The sequence below is a fragment of the Gastrolobium bilobum genome, unplaced genomic scaffold, assembly GCF_033153095.1.
Source record: "Gastrolobium bilobum isolate Gb01-03AN ecotype WA unplaced genomic scaffold, APGP_CSIRO_Gbil_v1 utg10696, whole genome shotgun sequence".
Classification (NCBI taxonomy): Eukaryota; Viridiplantae; Streptophyta; class Magnoliopsida; order Fabales; family Fabaceae; genus Gastrolobium; species Gastrolobium bilobum.
In genome coordinates, this window is record NW_026899284.1 from 601365 (window position 1) to 615532 (window position 14168).

Genomic DNA, 14168 nt, shown 5'->3' on the forward strand with positions numbered 1-14168 from the left:
AGTAAATAATGAAAATGATCGTCTTCTAATCCTCATGTGTAATATTATTCAATCAATGGTTGCTTTTATAATTTCACCTATTTTTTTTCAACAATATTTTAATTTCAACCGATTTCGGAAACTTAAATCAATTTTTTTCGTAATATTTCAGTCTACTAAATAATTTTTTTTTTTTTTAATTTTCAAAACTCATTTTTTTCGTCATTTTTCTAATAATTATAATTTTTTAATAATTTTTTTTTTCTCTTATGCCAAAAAGCCTCACATTATTCATTTCCCAACATAAAAGCTGTTGGGCGTGAAACATCTTAATAACTTTGCCCTCGCTCTGTGTGTGTGTCTCTCTCTATATTTCCTTCACCAAACATTCCACTATTCTGAACATGATGGCTCCGGGGAGGGTGTTTCCAAGCGGCATGTTCCTATGTCAGTAATAGCTTCACTCTCAAGCGAGTCCAAATGTAAAAAGAATAAGACTATCCATCCTTTTGGGGGCAATGCCTCATTCTTTGTAATTGTAATTGTATTGCACCAACTTCTTTTCGACTACTCTGCTTCTGATTGAATGGCAGCAAACGGAAACTGCGACATGCTCCAAAACACAAGCACAACACTTACTCACCCTCATTGGTACTCACCAAAAACCGGAATTTACCATAGCAAACACGCTCCCTTGAAGCTTCCCACCGACCCTTTTCTCGACATTGTTTCCTTCATTTTTTCTCACCCCCATAATGGGGTTTCAGCCCTCGTTGATTCCTCATCTGGGTGTTCTATTTCGTACGCAAAGTTGTTACCTTTGGTCAAATCCATGGCTTCTGGTCTCCACAAAATGGGTGTTTCTCAAGGTGACGTGGTTTTGCTTCTACTTCCAAATTCCATTTACTATCCCATTGTGTTCTTGGGTGTTCTGTATCTAGGTGCTGTTGTTACACCATTGAATCCTCTCAGTAGTATCTATGAAATACATAGGCAAATTATTGAGTGTGGTGTGAGGATGGCTTTTACTGTACCTGAAAATCTCAAGAAACTAGAACCATTGGGTATTCCTGTTATTGCTGTGCCAGAAAATGAGAAGGGTTTGAGGCATGGTTGTTTCTCAGGTTTTTGTAACCTGATTTCTTGTAACTTTGATTTGCCTCAAAGGCCAGTTATTCAACAAGAAGACATTGCAGCTATATTGTATTCTTCAGGGACTACTGGGGTGAGTAAGGGAGTTGTTCTGACCCATAAAAATCTTGTTGCTATGGTTGAGCTTTTTGTGAGGTTTGAAGCTTCTCAATATGAATACTCTTGCTTGAAGAATGTGTTTCTAGCTGTTTTGCCAATGTTCCATATATATGGTTTATCGCTCTTTGCTATGGGATTACTGTCTTTGGGTTCTACAGTCATTGTGATGAGGAAATTTGACATCGATGAGGCTATCACGGTGATTGATAAATATAAAGTTACACACTTTCCTGTTGTTCCACCAATGTTGACAGCATTGACAACGAGGGCAAAGGGTATTAATGGAAGTAAGTTGAAGAGTTTGATACAGGTCTCCAGTGGTGCAGCGCCTTTGAGCGTAGGAGTTATTAATGACTTTGTCCAAACTTTCCCTAATGTTGATTTTATACAGGTACATAACCTCAGAACAAAATAGTCTTATTAAAGTTGAGCCTTTATTTGTTTGTGGTAATGTTGCTTTTCTGGACTTATAAGAATGTGCAGCTCTAAAGTTTTTTCTTTGTAGGGTTATGGAATGACCGAATCAACTGCAGTAGGAACACGTGGCTTCAATACTGAAAAGTTTCACAATTATTCTTCAGTAGGGTTGTTAGCTCCAAACATGGAGGCAAAAGTAGTAGACTGGAATACTGGTGCTTGTTTGCCCCCGGGCAACAGCGGTGAGCTTTGGTTGAGGGGCCCTTCAATTATGAGAGGTAAAAATCCATGTTTTCCTGAATTGATATAGAATAGAAAGTTTTAGCCTTATCCATTTATTGTATTGCCATATCTAAAAATATTAGCCTGCTTCATTTAGAAGATCTCATGTGGTTTCATAGACATCTTATTTACAAATAATATGAATATCTAGGTTGGTGATATTCCATGAGCACCACAATTTGGCTAAGAAGCTCCGTTTACTTTTAGTATTCTTCTAGTGAGTGATATATTATAAACTTACCTGCTACAGTGTTTCTGGCTTTAAATATTTGAATAGACTGAGTAATTTAGTTTTACTTGTTTTAATTATTCCTATCAGATATTGCTGCTACTGAAATCTAATTCATTTGTAAGATACCATTGTCATTTCCTTATCAGTAAAATGCTACTGAAAGTTTTCTTTCTCTTCAGCTTAGAGAAAGCTGAAGTAAAATTTCTCTTCAAGGCAATTGTTTAAGTTTGTCACTATGACTTCTTGTTTTTTTTGTCATTTTCCTATATTAGAGGGTGTGTGTGTGTGTGTGAATTGAAATGCATTAATCCAATTTATTTTCTTAATTTCTCAGGATACTTGAATAATGAGGAAGCCACAATGTCAATAATTGATAAAGATGGTTGGCTACATACTGGAGATGTTGTTTATTTTGATCAGGATGGGTATTTACATATATCTGACCGCTTGAAAGATATTATCAAATACAAGGGCTTTCAGGTATTTAAATTTTGGTTTAATAAATTTTTATCAAAATTATAATAATAATAAGTAATATAAATAAAAAACAGTCCCCTTGAGATTGTTCAATTGGTAAAGCTGTGAGATATGCAATGAGAGTGCGCGGGTTTAAACCTGCAATCTTCCCTTTTCCCATTCCCTTCCCCCCTCCCCCTCTCCTTGGGGCTCCCTGTGGGCTTCCCCTAGAATCCACCTCAGTGCTGGGTCCTCCCTTGAACAAAATAAATGAATAACAAACAATTCAGAAGCTTACAGAAATGCACACTTTGTATCATTGTATGGAACTATAGCTGTGTGTACTTATAAATGTGTAACAATTAAGAAATTTCAACCGGCTTTCTTCATTTGCGGGGCAGTGAAGCAGCTGGCAGTAGATCGCCGGTATTTTGAGATAGATTTCACTGCTTATAAATTTCAGGCAGAATGTTTTTGTTAGGCATCTAGCATTTGTTTATGCACTTCATCTACGTAGTAAATAACTGCAAAAGCTTCTCATGTTCAAATGCATGGGTATAGTACACCTCTTGTTCGGTGGAACACTTGAAATACTTGTTGGATTGATCAATTTGTCTAGATTGACTTAGAAAGACATAAAATGTGAGGCAAAAAGTAGAAATACTGACCGATAAATGGTGGATTTTGATAGATTTTTCAGGAGAAACTGCAAAGTGCAAACCCTTTGTAAAGCTCTTTGATGCCTAATTATAAAAAGGTTTACTATTTAGGAAGTAGTGTTGTATTTTCCTAAAACATTTGTCTGTATATTTCACGATCTTCAATCACTGAGGAGGATATGTTGTTTTTATGTTACACTTAATTTTTACTCAATTTATATCTGTTGTATATATATATTTTTATATATGGCATATGATTATGTTACAGATTGCTCCTGCTGATTTGGAAGCTGTGTTAATTTTGCATCCTGAAGTAGTTGATGTTGCTGTTACAGCGTAAGTATGAACACTTCATTTATGTCTTCCTTGGAAAAGATGGCCGCTTACCAAATCCTCCCTGCATGTGTGTACTGCTTTTATAAATTGCAAGCATACCCTGTTCATTGGTTGCTGAGTTATTTGTTTTTCAAACAATCCAAACATCTACATGAGTGTCTGCTTGTACATCTTAGTCAACAGTACTTTTTAAGTTCCTCTTTGGCCATTAAAATATAACCTGAAATGTTGCATCACTTTCCATTTCAGTGTCATGGATGAAGAAACTGGGGAGATGCCAGTGGCATTTGTGGTGAGGAAGGTTGGAAGTGTGCTTTCTACCAAGCATATTATGGATTATGTTGCTGAGCAGGTTCTTATTGACAAGACAGACATGAATGCTATCATATTTCAATTCACAATTACTACTTGAATCAATGCTGTAGTGTCTATAGGAATGCTTTTCACATTGCATTTATGCATCATGTACAAGGCCATTAATTGGCTACAATCTGAATTTTGTTAGATACTAAGATTTTCTTCCATTTTGTAAATCTTTTATGGCAGGTTGCTCCACATAAGAAGGTTAGGAAAGTGGTCTTCACTGACAAGATACCAAGGTCTGCGACTGGTAAGATCCTTCGAAAGCAGCTTAGGAATTGCTTGACTTCTAAACTCTAAGGCATCTTTCAGGACAGAGGACACGCCCCAAGCACAATATTGAAAAATTACCGAAGATAATTTTGAATAATGGGTTATCTTAACCCAAATTTTGTTGACTATTGATACTTGCATCAAGAGGGCTATTAAAGAAATATTGAAAAATTACCAAAGACAGTTTTGAAATATGTTTTATGTTAACACAAATTTTATTGTCTACGATTGTATTGATAATGGATCATGAGTGCTATTAAAGGAAGGAAGAACATTGTGTCTTAATGGATCACGTTACCAGAAATAAATTCAAACTTTATGTGAAATAAATTCCTCGATTATATCTTATTTAAAGTTTGAACTTTAGTTTTTTTTTTTCCTCTCCCTTAAGAGTGTAGTTTTCTTAATGACATTTACAAACACCAATTTATCCTATTTAAAAAACGAAAGACTTGCTATAGACCATTACTGTTTATCATATAAAAGGCATCTAAATACAATCGTACTTGGATGTTTGCCATTATCAACTTCATAGATCTTTTACCTGAAACCAACTTGTGATTTTTTAATTTTTTTTTAAGGGTGGTTAAAACAAGTAGATTTTAAAACTATCACAAAAAACAAACAAGTAGATTTTAATATTAATGATATGGGTGATGTCATTGTTTTTATGATGGCCTTGTAAGTTAGGTGGTGAAATTTGACAATGCTTAATAATTTGCTTTGCAAGTAAGAAATTAAAAAATAAGTCTTTTTTCTTTTTTTCTTTTTTTGTATAATATAAAGGTATCTCCATTCAATCTCTTTTGATTATTTTATCTTCGGAATACGGTTCTTTTACTTATTTGAATAGATGTAAGAATTATCATGGAAGTAAAGTGAAATGACAAAATATTAATTTTTCTTCATTAATTGTTACAAGGATGGAAATTTTTTTAGTTTATAACCAAGGTATTTCCTTAAGCGTAAATATAAGATTAATTTCTTATGCAGGCACAAAGTTATCAACATGTCATGTTAGATAAAGACATCCACTCCCGTAAGTTAGCACAAGTGTCAGCCACCTGCCACTAGTTTGCATGCTACAACTGTAGCCATTTAACGACAGTTTTGTCCTTTTTCTCCTCTCAACCAACAACACAACCTTAACATGTAACCAAAAAAAAAAAAAAAACACACAACCTTAAAAAAAAACAATTCCTTTTTACACAGCTCAGTAGTATCCGTCAAGGGCTAATTCCAGGTTGTAGCAAATGGGTATCCCAGAAAACTGCGAAAGTGGAGAACTTTGGAAAGAGTCAGCTGAATCCGAAAATGGGAGCACTTCCACTGTGTCTGTGAGCCCAAGTTTGCATCTTCAGTTGTTTGGGGTATTACATTGGATTGTTTCTCTGGGGCTTATTCTGGCAATGGATATTCTTTTGAAGAAAGGCTTCACAGCCGCTTCGATTGAGTTCCCAAGTGCCTTGTTTGGCATGTTCTGTATATTCACCGTTTTGATTATTCTTGATTTTGCTGTGCCCTCTGTAGCTGTGGCCTTGATGAATTTTTTTGAACCTGGGCTTATGTTCATTCAGAGATGGCTACCCTTGTTCTATGTTCCTTATTTGGTTGTGCTACCCCTTTCTCTTAAAGATATTCCCCCTCCTTCTGCCATCAAAATTTTCCTTATTATAGGTACATGCATGTCTTGTCTTTTCCTTTTATTAAGTTTTGGGTTCAGCTTATCTTTCAATCTATACATTTTTCTTGTTGCTGGAAGCTGCAAAGTATGCTTTTTCAGTTTAATGCAGTCACCTGGATTAAAATTTGAATTTGTTGATTGCTAGCATATAGACTACTGGTTAAGCTATTTATTATGATGTGGCTGTGTTTTGTGTAATTAAATGTTTGTTACAGTTCTGTGGTGAGACTTAATTAATGTTGTGCAGTTGGAGGATGGCTGGCTACACTATGTGTTGCTGGTTTCACAGCTATAGGTATAAGGAAAGCTGTGAAGACAGAATTGATAGAGGCTGAGCCTATGGAAAAGCCCTCTCCATTTTCTTCCATTGAAGTTTGGGCATGGACTGGGGTTCTCCTTATATCATTTGTTGCTTCATTATTCCACCCAACTGCACTGGGGACAAGTGCCAGAACATGCCTTCCATTCTTGCTTGCCTCCACAGTGTTAGGCTACATGGTTGGTTCTGGGTAAAGGTTCCTTTTCACTACTTCATATTATACACATTGGAAATTACTATTTACATGGTTGGTTGGGGGGAGGGGGACAATTACTTTTCCTTTGTTTGTTTAAGATTTATATGGAACAAAAAAGTGAAATATTTCATGGAAAATTCTATTAGCATTTTATTATAGACAAATATAGTTTTTCTTTTTCTTACTATATTCGTTTTCAGATTGCCATCAAATGTGAAGATGGTCGTCCATCCAATAATTTTCTGTACTGCATCTGCAGAACTAACAGCAGTTGCTTTTGGCTATCTTTCCCACTCAGGGCTTGATCCTGTTCTAGGTATAATTAAAAGTTAACCATTTAATTTACTACATCGTATAACTTGTTCTTTCTTTGATTGGCAAATTTAACTAGGAAAAGAAAATTATTTTCAGAATCACTAGTTAGAATTTCTGTTCTGACTGTAGATACCTTATGAGTTACTACAAGCATTCAGAAGTCTCCTTCCATTCCATGTTAAGTTTAAATCTGATTTATTAAACTTTTTAGCACAACCTGAAAAAGTAACATATGTCAACTTGAGATAAGCTCACCTTATTTGGTTTGATTAACGTCCTGCTTATAACAATAATGTAAAGTTGTGGCACTAAATGGCTTTCCATTTTATTTAGCTGAGTGAGGTGCAAATTTATCAATAGATACTATGTAATGACCTAAGTTTGTTATAATTTTGTCAATTCTTCTTTTGACATTCCCAGAATATTACATTACAAAATCATCTTCTAATCCTGGAGCTGGTGACATTCTAATGGGATTTTTGGGATCTGTAATTCTCTCGTTTGCCTTCTCAATGTTCAAACAAAGAAAGGTAACCATCTAGATTTGTCTCTAAATAAATGCTATACTGTAGCAAAAAATAAAAAATAAAAAATAAATCATATAAATTCGATATATTCTTATTACCTAGCAAGCTGTTTCTTTTGATTTTTGACAAAGTTAGGCAAGTTGCAGCAAACCTTATACCTGGGCTATGTTTGATATATTATTACTAAGTTCTGAGTAATTAATGATGTGCAGTAGCAGTTCAGCAAGTGAATTATACATATTCTTCGTACCAATAGCTCTTTTCCCAATTAGTCCCCGACCCATTGAAAAAAAACGAATGAAAACACTGAGGGTGGATTAATGATAATGAGTTCATTGTAATAGATTGACTAGTATTTACAAAATATGAGAACAAGTACAGAATAATTAACGAAAATCTTGTATTATCTTAATGCCACCATGCTAACTTAAAACCTGTTCTTTTCAGTTTGACTTGGTAATCCAACTTTTTTACACAGGAGGCATCTCTTTTATCTGTTCTTTTTTGCTTTATTCTTGCCCGATTAGGAAAGACCTTTTACGAGGTGAATAGGATAGTCATTCCCGGATGACAATAGAGTTTGTTTTATTTGAACAAATATGAATTCAAACTGGACCATTAACTAATATCATGCACTAATGATTTATATACTGTATTCAGCTTGTAAAAAGGCATGCAGCTGAGATTTTCACCTCTGTCATCGTCTCTACAGTATTCTCGTTGTACTCAACTGCCCTTGTTGGACGTCTAGTTGCATTAGAACCATCTTTAACTGTGTCCATTCTACCCAGATGTATAACAGTGGCATTGGCTCTCAGCATTGTGTCTTTTTTTGAAGGTAAATATTATGTCTGCACAGCTACTGTTTATTGCAATCATCACGTACAGTGAATCTAAATTGGAGCCAATGGAATAAATTTGGAGGTTACTTAAGTCTTAATTTTCATCTCTCAAAATTTTGCAGCTGCCGATCCATCTCTCACCGCAGCTGCAGTTGTAGTAACTGGTCTGGTTGGAGCAAATTTTGTGCAATTTACACTTGATAAACTCCGTTTTCGTGATCCAATTGCTCGGGGAATAGCAACTGCGTCTAGGTATGTTTTGCAATTCATAGATCATTCACTTGACCAAGAAACCATTAATTATCCCTGCAATCCAAACTTCAATTACCAGCATACTTAATGGTCATTGACACACTGTTTCTGAATGTGCACTATGTCAACTTTATCCAAGAAGTAATTTGGAAAAGGAGAAATAGTATTATTCAGGAAACACACCATACAAGTTGATAAACTATTTTCTTCTTCAAGCATATATGCTTATTTTGATTGCTCTTGAATGAATGTTGACAGTGCTCACGGGCTTGGAACAGCAGCTTTATCTGCCAAGGAACCTGAGGCTCTCCCTTTTTGTGCCATTGCTTATGCTCTGAATGGTATATTTGGTTCTCTACTTTGCTCAATTCCAGCAGTCAGACAAAGTTTGCTTGCAATAGTTGGCTGAAACTCTGGTCACCAGGATCTTCCTTTAACTCCTATGCAGTATCAGAATATTCCTTTTAGTGCCATAACTTCCATTGCATATCTAATGGCTGCACTAGTGTATATAGAGCAATATTAAGAACCTATGAGTTAGTAGCACCATTTCGTACGTTGTATAGGAACTTGTTCTTCCGAATTGGTCACTTCTATCGGAAAAATCGATGAACCGATCAAGTCACTGGTGAACATTTAACAACTACAAAATCAGTAGAGAACTAATCCAAAACTGATAAAAACTGATTGTGAAAAGTTGAAGTTAGACAAACCAATTTTTGAGACAAATATAGAACACATAAGAATTGCTCAGCCGGAATATCTCCAAAAAAAAGAAAAGAATTGCTAAGCCTTTTATCATTATATGTAATATGGTTCTTTTATGTTAATTTAAAACTTTACTAGTAAGCTGGTAACATCACTTATTAAAATTGGAATAAAGTAGTAGTAAGATAAATAAAAACCCATTCAACCAGTCTAGTTTCAAACCAGTGAGTTATCTAGTATCATTAAATTTGAGATATTTATTAGTACTATCTTAAATTGGCACAATTAATTTATTAATACTTTATTATTTCTAAATTTTAATAAAAGTTCCACTTCAATATTTAATACTTAAAATGGCCCAATAAATTTATCATGGTTACCTGACAAACTTCAAAAAAAAAAAAAAAAAAAAAAAACAATTAATCCTACGACTGGGTCAATATCTTTGTGAAACACCCGGTACGTGAGGAATGAAAACAGAAGTGGATTTTGAGGATGCACCAATCTCCTTCGACGTGTCAAAATATTGGGTCACTAAAACCATCTCCATGAATGATATCCTTTGATGTTGTCCCAATCACATTTTCAGAGAAAGCTAGCACACTGTCCCTCAATCCCATCTACTATGGCTTGGCGCTGAAGCTATTTCAAGCTCTGCAAGATACTTTGATTCTGCTTCCCCTTCAGCCACCCTCAATCTTGCAGTTATTTGTGGTGATGGTTGAAGCACCAAGTAATGACTATAACGGAAGAAACAACAATGCCTTGAATAAATTTATGCTCAAGCAAGAAAAATCCTCATCTAAATATGTTTGACAAATACAAGAAATCTTGTGGATTTGAAGTGGCATCAATAAACATACAATTTTCCAGTCAATTTGTAAATATTGTTCAAGATAATCACGGTAATGACACTGGGAATTTGGGAAGTATTCTATAATAAAAAGTAACTCAATGTTCAGTTATTTAATGACAAAGAATCTCCAATTAAAATCTCTCAGCTGAAAAAATCTGCATAAAAGAACATTAAATTAACCATTATTTCGTTTGCATGCTTGGAAAAGAAATAAGAGCAACTCGAGCTGAAACTACTACAGCCGCATCTAGAAAACATAACAGCATTTATCTCATTCATGGATCTCTTCACATGCACAAGTGTAAAGAACCCCAAAAGCTAGCTCAAAAGGTGGGAGTGCCCAAGACCTTATAAACTCCACATTAGTTGCTCATACAATCAATGTGGAACTATATATCTCAACACGCTCCCTCACACAAGAGCCCATTGGGCTTGAAGAGTGGATAATGCAACAAGCTCAGCCTACCTGTGCTAAGAAACTTCACAAGAGAAAGTGGGGGACGGCGAGGCTCTGATACCATATAAAGAACCTTGGGATACACCACCCCAAAAGCTAGCTCAAAGGGTGGGAGTGCCCAAAGCCTTATAAACTCCACATTAGTTGCCAATAAACGTGGGACTATATATTTCAATAAGTGTTGCTCGATATCCACAATAAGAGTCTGAACTATCTCGTACCATAAACTGCCATAGCCTAGATAGTAAAACAAACACATTATGGATGTCCAACTGCCATCTTAATTTTCAAAACACCCAAAACATGAAAAAAAGAAGATGAAAGAAATACCTTTTCAAGTTCTCCCTCAACTGCTTTTGCAATTTTATTCTTCTCTTTAAAAGCAGAGAATAAATCAGTTTCATTCTGAACATGCTTGGATATATATATATACCTACCATAAAAAACAAAGGCTTTTATATGTTCTCTGGTATTGCTAAGTTTGTAGAAAGCATCCATAGTGACAAAAACATCACTATGCTTCTTAAAAACTTCCTTGATAGCTACTTTTGACTGGTCAACTTTAACACAGCCAAAACATTTGTCCCATCTTCACCGAACCCCGAACATTAACAGCTACGAAAGGCCAACATAATGCATCAATTGGCGTCTGTTACGTATTGAAAACTAAAACATGATTTCTCATAAAAATTAAAGGGAAACAAAATACACACACAGCAAAGAATACTTCTTTATGGTGAGATTTTCAAATACAATTATCAGAACATACATTGAATGTCACACATGAATGAGATGACAAACAGAAATAGTATAAAACAGTAAAACTGAATAAGTTGCAATGAATAATTGGTTAAAACAGACATATTAGAAATTATGTCATTCATATACCAGTTAAAATATTCACAAAACAGTACCCAAAATAAAATAAGAAATTTACAAAACAAAACCGAAAAGTTGATGAGCGTTAATGTTCAGGACTATGAAAGCAAGTTGAGTATATCGTGTCTTTGTTATTTAATGCTACACAATTCTTTAGATTATAAAAGGATTTGAGTTTAATGATTTGTTGATTGGATTGTTAATAAATTCACTCAAATGTAGTTTTTCTTTTTGGTAAGATTCAAATGTAAATTTTAAGACTGACAGTATCCGAAATGAGAATTTTTGTGATAAGGTTGATATATTAATTTAGACCGTATTTATTTGAGAATGATTTAATTAATTATGTTTTTTAAATGACATATGTCCGTTTTAATTTCTTATTTTTTTAAATTTTAAATTCCAATTCTCTTTTACTTTAATTATACATTTTTTCTGAACTTGTTTTAATATATCTTCTTTTAATCTATGCTTTAAATTTTATCTTACTGTAAGCATGTTCTATAAATTCATTAACACATACTTGAAAATTGGCCACCGTGTTAATTAAAACATTTGGGTGCTTGAATTTTAAACAAGTGGACATACATAAAATACTTAATGATACATACAACACAATTTGAAGCCTAGTATATATTTATTTTTATTTTTGAATACCAAGCAGTCAAATAAATTAATTTGTGTGTATCCTGTGCTGCGTATAATTAACATAAAATGCTGTACAAAAGGTCACATAAAAGATTATCAGAATAAATTCTATATTTTGGTCAAAAGATTATCTTCCACTTAGTAGAACACTCCAATAGAGTTTATGATTTGCTTTTTAGTTTTTTTTTTCTTTTCAGACATTCTAATCGCTTCATCGTTTTGCGATTTGTCCGATTCGGAGTGAGTCCCGAGATTAAGACTTTAAATTCTTCCTAAAAATGATATTAAAGAGGATCAAATACATGCTCTCATCTCCATTGCTCAGTTTCCCGAGGCCTTTTTCCTTTTATAAATATACAATTTATTTTAGGGTTCCCTTTTTGTCATTTGACATGACAAGAGCACTTTCCTACACACACAAATCAAGTGTGGGTCCCACGCTTAAAAAAAAAAAGTCAGACCAAAGTCAGGATACGACGCCGTATCCTTGTTGCAGGAATGAACAGTGCCATTCCTGCAACATGATTCTTATATTTCCCTTTATTTTATGTAGAATGATTGTACATTGATCCAATGGGCACCAAACTGCCCAATATAGCATTATGTACAAGCATTGTTTTTTTTGCTCCCCCGTTCAAATCATCATCCTCATCAAGTCACTAAAGATAGATAACTCATAAAACATTGCATTTCTATGTCAGATTAACTTGGTATGCAGTAGAATTGTTCAATTCAAGATTTGTTATTGTATATATAGAATCTGAGAAGCTACATTACTATAAGCATTTTGTTCTAGTCAACTTTCAAATTTATTAGTAAGAAATACTCAGCGGCACTATTCCCAACTGTCTAAATTTTATTCCATAATTATAAATATAATTTGATGCATGATCATATTTTATGTAATTATTACGTTCTTGATAGTTGATATTTTAATATATATATATATATATATATATATTATACCCACTCTAATTATTTCTTTAAGACGAGTTAGCTTCTCGGGTATCCTCACAAGTTTCAACTCTTTGAGCCGACTATGAAACTAATCTCGAGCCGGGGTTTAATCACAGTTAAAGTTTTGCGCCCCTCTCCAAAGATGTATTTGGTGAGAATTAAATTCAAACTCTCTCCTCACTCTATTTAATTTGTGTTGTCAAGTGAGTTACACCTCGTAGATAAGTTGACATTAATATAAATATACGAGAATTTTTCCTATTTGATGCCGTGCTAAACAAAACTAAAATTTTGAGCTCGCTTTGGTCCGCCTATAACACAAAATTTATAAAAATCTATAAGGTTACACAAAATTTTGTTAGCTTAGGTGTGAAGTTACACGAATAATTTAACAGTTGTAACACCAAGAAGTTCTCATATAAAAGGTAATTAACTCAAAATTTTAAATTCTTAAATTACTAATTTAACATTTGTATGTGTAGTGAACATATATTTACTGATGGTTTAGTATGTGTCCTTTTAATGATTATAATTGTATTTTCAGAAATATATAATTATTATTACTAAAAAAATACAACTTTATGTCTGACACTCCTTTTTTCCATTTACTAATTACAATATTATATTCGACCGAAAAAGTAAATGGTGTTTGTATGGCCAAATACTTTTACTTCCCAATTGTGCCTGTGCAAAATTTTACTAGCCATGGATTATTATCAAATACATTTGATTTGGTAGTTTGATTTTGTTTTAATTTTTTGTTCTTAAAATTATTTTGTACAATAATTAATGAAATATGTGTTTTTTATTTTTGTGTTTTAAAAGTTAAAAATAAAAATACAAATAAAAAATAACTTAGACATATTCTCTAAATTTGATTCTAAAAACTAAATTTTTTTATAATTTTTAGAATTATTTTTATAAAACAGACCTTATCAAATATATTTTTTTTATTTTGAAAATAAAAAACTGTTTTTAAAAACATAATTCAAACAAAGTTAAAGAACACCGATTCTCTTCTTCTTCTTCTGCTTTTTTTTCTTTCTATTATATGATAACGTTAATTTTAGTTAATTTTTAACTCAATTGAATTAAACCTTTTTTAGGAGACCTTGAGGGCTTACTCCCTTGCTTTAGGCTGGTGCATTTAGGATAATTAATTCTCCTAGATATTGACTCGAGATTGGAACCTAGTTATTTCAGGTAGGGCAGACAGCTTTTTTTACCCTAATTATACCGTATTTAGTAATTAGAGAGGTACATCCTTTCACTATTTATTTTTT

General features: G+C 33.5%; 2 protein-coding genes and 1 pseudogene across 2 annotated transcripts; 2 read left to right on the forward strand and 1 right to left on the reverse strand.

The window, feature by feature from the left end:
* The first annotated feature begins 428 nt into the window (after positions 1-428).
* LOC133289213 (4-coumarate--CoA ligase-like 6) lies at positions 429-4322 on the forward strand. Its single transcript, XM_061487107.1, has 6 exons — positions 429-1621; positions 1736-1925; positions 2496-2641; positions 3545-3612; positions 3862-3964; positions 4159-4322. The coding sequence occupies exons 1-6, from the start codon at positions 566-568 to the stop codon at positions 4270-4272; spliced, it is 1677 nt and encodes a 558-aa protein (XP_061343091.1). The 5' UTR covers positions 429-565; the 3' UTR covers positions 4273-4322.
* A 1120-nt stretch (positions 4323-5442) lies between these two features.
* LOC133289195 (plastidal glycolate/glycerate translocator 1, chloroplastic) lies at positions 5443-9019 on the forward strand. The gene is made up of 7 exons (XM_061487079.1): positions 5443-5922; positions 6177-6438; positions 6645-6760; positions 7180-7289; positions 7947-8124; positions 8251-8380; positions 8639-9019. The coding sequence occupies exons 1-7, from the start codon at positions 5499-5501 to the stop codon at positions 8787-8789; spliced, it is 1371 nt and encodes a 456-aa protein (XP_061343063.1). The 5' UTR covers positions 5443-5498; the 3' UTR covers positions 8790-9019.
* Positions 9020-9524: 505 nt separating this feature from the next.
* Positions 9525-10899, reverse strand: LOC133289172 (hypersensitive-induced response protein-like protein 2; annotated as a pseudogene).
* Positions 10900-14168: the final 3269 nt, after the last annotated feature.

Bases quoted from the DNA above. Each gene is read 5' to 3' on its own strand.
- LOC133289213 (XM_061487107.1), top strand. From the start codon at position 566: ATGGCAGCAAACGGAAACTGCGACATGCTCCAAAACACAAGCACAACA. The intron at 1,926-2,495 runs GTAAAAATCCAT...TTAATTTCTCAG, and splicing joins GGGCCCTTCAATTATGAGAG to GATACTTGAATAATGAGGAA. The intron at 2,642-3,544 runs GTATTTAAATTT...ATTATGTTACAG, and splicing joins TCAAATACAAGGGCTTTCAG to ATTGCTCCTGCTGATTTGGA.
- LOC133289195 (XM_061487079.1), top strand. From the start codon at position 5,499: ATGGGTATCCCAGAAAACTGCGAAAGTGGAGAACTTTGGAAAGAGTCA. The intron at 5,923-6,176 runs GTACATGCATGT...AATGTTGTGCAG, and splicing joins CAAAATTTTCCTTATTATAG to TTGGAGGATGGCTGGCTACA. The intron at 7,290-7,946 runs GTAACCATCTAG...TACTGTATTCAG, and splicing joins CAATGTTCAAACAAAGAAAG to CTTGTAAAAAGGCATGCAGC.